Source organism: Electrona antarctica (genome assembly GCF_951216825.1).
Source record: "Electrona antarctica genome assembly, chromosome: 19".
Classification (NCBI taxonomy): domain Eukaryota; kingdom Metazoa; phylum Chordata; class Actinopteri; order Myctophiformes; family Myctophidae; genus Electrona; species Electrona antarctica.
In genome coordinates, this window is record NC_136800.1 from 41,283,424 (window position 1) to 41,286,724 (window position 3,301).

General features: G+C 45.6%; 1 protein-coding gene across 2 annotated transcripts in view; it reads right to left on the reverse strand.

Annotated features, from left to right (window-relative positions):
• Nucleotides 1–2,907, reverse strand: part of LOC306943583 (F-BAR and double SH3 domains protein 1-like) — a 25,357-nt gene extending 22,450 nt beyond the window's left edge. For both annotated transcript variants that reach the window (XM_079530004.1, XM_079530003.1), the window contains exons 1-2: nt 2,808–2,907; nt 1,184–1,281 (exon numbers count right to left, since the gene is read on the reverse strand). In XM_079530004.1, coding sequence (XP_079386130.1) covers nt 1,184–1,281; nt 2,808–2,840 — 131 coding nt within the window. In that variant the 5' untranslated portion in view covers nt 2,841–2,907. The remainder of the gene's footprint in view (nt 1–1,183; nt 1,282–2,807) is intronic.
• Nucleotides 2,908–3,301: the final 394 nt, after the last annotated feature.

Here is a 3,301-nt window from a genome sequence, read left to right on the forward strand (position 1 = left end):
CACACACACACACACACACACACACACACACACACACACACACACACACACACACACACACACACACACACACACACACACACACACACAGTGTGTTGAGATATGACTTCAGAACATCCAGTAGGAGAACAACAGAGTTAATCAAACAAATGGATATATATATCCACTTGCATGGAGCTCACGAAGTCTCGCGAGGTCTCGCGATAGACGAGACTTCATGCTTTACGGCTGGAACACGGCAACAGCGTTACTATGGAGTAAAGTGTGACGCTACACATACTGTTGACATTATGAAGAGAGGATTCATACCAAAAAAATAGATTTTCGAGCGATGGAAAAAAGCGAATTAGCACTAAAACCCAGCACCCCATTGAGGGCTTATTTTTGCACAAAATAACACATGGACAACTTTGGTGCGGACCTAACAACTGCAATGAAAGCTAAGAAAGCCAAATTCCCATTTTTTATCCTGACATTTGCAGGCTTTCTGAAAATTCATGTCATTATTTGCGACACGTTTTAATGGAAACCCAGACTTACAGATACACACAGACAGAAAACAAACACACACACAAAAAAAAACCCCCACAATTAATCTCCCGGCCTTTCCGGCCTGGCGGAGATATACGTCCATACATACTGCAGCAGTGAATGAGGTTGTGGTGACTCAGTATTATGCGTGTCTTAAGTACCAGGTCTCATGACTTAACTTAAGACCTGGAGGCATTGCCCTTTGCCCCTGTTAAGTGTTGACCTGATGCCATATGTAGTCCTGAAGAAAGCAAGGACACAGAGACACTGGAGATGGAGTCACTTGGAGGGGGGAGGGAGGGAAGAGGGGTGAAAAAAAAATCCTGGGAACTGCACTTGTGTCCTATGTATGCATAGAAATGTTGTTTTTGTACTGCTATTTCCAAATAAAATAAATATTGTAAAAAAAAAAAAGACCTGGAGGCGTGGTCAATGCCATTTGGCTATTCTGAGTGGACAAATGGCATTGATCACGCCTCCAGGTCTTAAGTTAAGTAATAAGACCTGGTACTTAAGACACGCATAATACTGCCCAGAGTCTGTCTCTGCGTGCGTGCGTGTGTGTGTGTGTGCGTGCACTACGTGCGTGCACTACGTGCGTGTGTGCGTGCGCGCGTGTGTGTGTGAGTGCACTGCATGTGTGCGTGCATACCGTATCTCCTCCAGTAGATCAGTGTCTTGCTGCTGTTTGTTCTGCAGTTTACTGATCTGTTCTGAGAACACCTGCTTCACCTGCTGGCTCTCATTCACCTGCACCGTGCACGCACACACACACACACACACGTACGCACTCACACACACACACACACAACACACACACACACACACACACACACACACACGTACGCACGCACGCACGCACGCACGCACGCACGCACGCACGCACGCACGCACACACACACACACACACACACACACACACACACACACACACACGTCACACAGAATTCCCAAAGAAATGTCACATTTCACACAGAAACAGAGATGAGGCAAGGCTGTTTGAAATGAAGGAGCTCTGAGCTTTGAGGCTTGTCTCAGCTTGTTGCAACATTGTTGCCAGCTGCAGTCTCTGTCACATGGTCAGCCAGACAGCCAATCAGATCATGATAAAAAATAAACCACTATAGTCCACCTGGAGGTCTGTATTAATAATAATAATGGTTAGGCCTATAAAACCACACATCAATTATTATCAATCTACATTATCACAATGCATTGCGTGCGTGGCATGCATGTGAGCTTGTAGATCTGTACTTTCTACTTTTGGTACCAATACTTACTCAATATGTGTTTTATTCCAGACTTTTGCTTGTCACAGAGTAGTTCTACATTGCACTATTGATACTTTGACTTTAAGTAAACCATGTGAGTACATGTGTAAGTATGTGAGGTATGTATAGGCTGCTGTACTGTAGCCCATGGGTTCCCAAGGACCCCCAAATGGACACTAATTATCCCACGGACCCCCATTTGAAAAGACATGCCAGGGACCCCCATTAGAGAAGATTTCAAGGACCCCCATGCAGTTTGACATGCATTAGTCTACGGACCCCCATTTAATGGCATTTTTATCTCCGGGACCCCCAATTTATATTGTAAAATCAATGTTAATTGAGTACAAATGGACCCAAATGGAGTTACAGACCCATAAAGGGCCCATTTGGTTCCATTTGTACACTCTCAGAGTTACAGACCCATAAGGGTCCATTTGGTTCCAAACTATATCATTTAGCTGGGGAACCTCCTGAAACTCCCTCAAGGACCCCTGGCCCTGGGGGTCCCCGGACCCCACTTTGGGAACCACTGCTGTAGCCTACACCGTCTCCACACCATAGCGCAAAACTTTCTTAAGCTGCGCACTTCTTAAGCTGCGCGCAGCTTAAATTCCGAGTTTTTAGACAGCTGGTGGATGGAAAAGAAGCTCCACCTCCGCCTTAGACTTGAGCGGAGGAGAGCGTTTCCGGGAATCTGGCCGTCGCGCAAGTATTCGGCGGAGGTGGAGCTTAATTTCCATCCACCAGCTGTCTAAAAACTCAAGCTTTAAGCAGCGCGCAGCCGAGAACGTGCGCAGCTCTTTTGACCGTCTGGCAGCACCTCTACTGTAGGCTACACGAACACAGACAGGAACCAGAAGATGCTTCATTCAACTGAACATGTCAAATGCAACGCAATGTTTAGACACATATCCATCTTCCTCTCCTTTAAATCATAAACAAACTACTATAAAGAACAATATCCAGTTGTGATTACAAATTATTAAGCAGCATATAGCTTACCTTTCTGGGCGGAGGCTGCATCATCATCATCATCACATAGCTGTTGAATATTATTACTTATTGTGTATGACATCTCCTGTTACAAAGATCCGTGTGTCACTGTCTGACGTGTCTGTGGCTGCAGTAACTTCCTCTCGCACTCAACCACTTTGACACATCTAGCGCCTCCTGTTTGCACACACACAAACACGCACACACACACACGCACGCGCGCACGCGCGCGCGCTCTCTCTCTCTCTCTCTCTCTCTCTCTCTCTAGCTTCCGTGCAACCCTCCTGTGTGATATGGCGACACCTGGTGGCCAACCACGTTAAGGTCCTTAGGTCCTTGTCGCTTGCTCTGAGTTTGATTGATTGATTGATTTTATTAGTTTAAACAGCTTTAACAGTTTTTGCAGAATTACAGTACATTTCAAGTACAACTCAATACAAAAACTGTTAACTGTGAGTGGACGACAACATAAAGCATTACACTTGTTTACAATAGGGCCCACC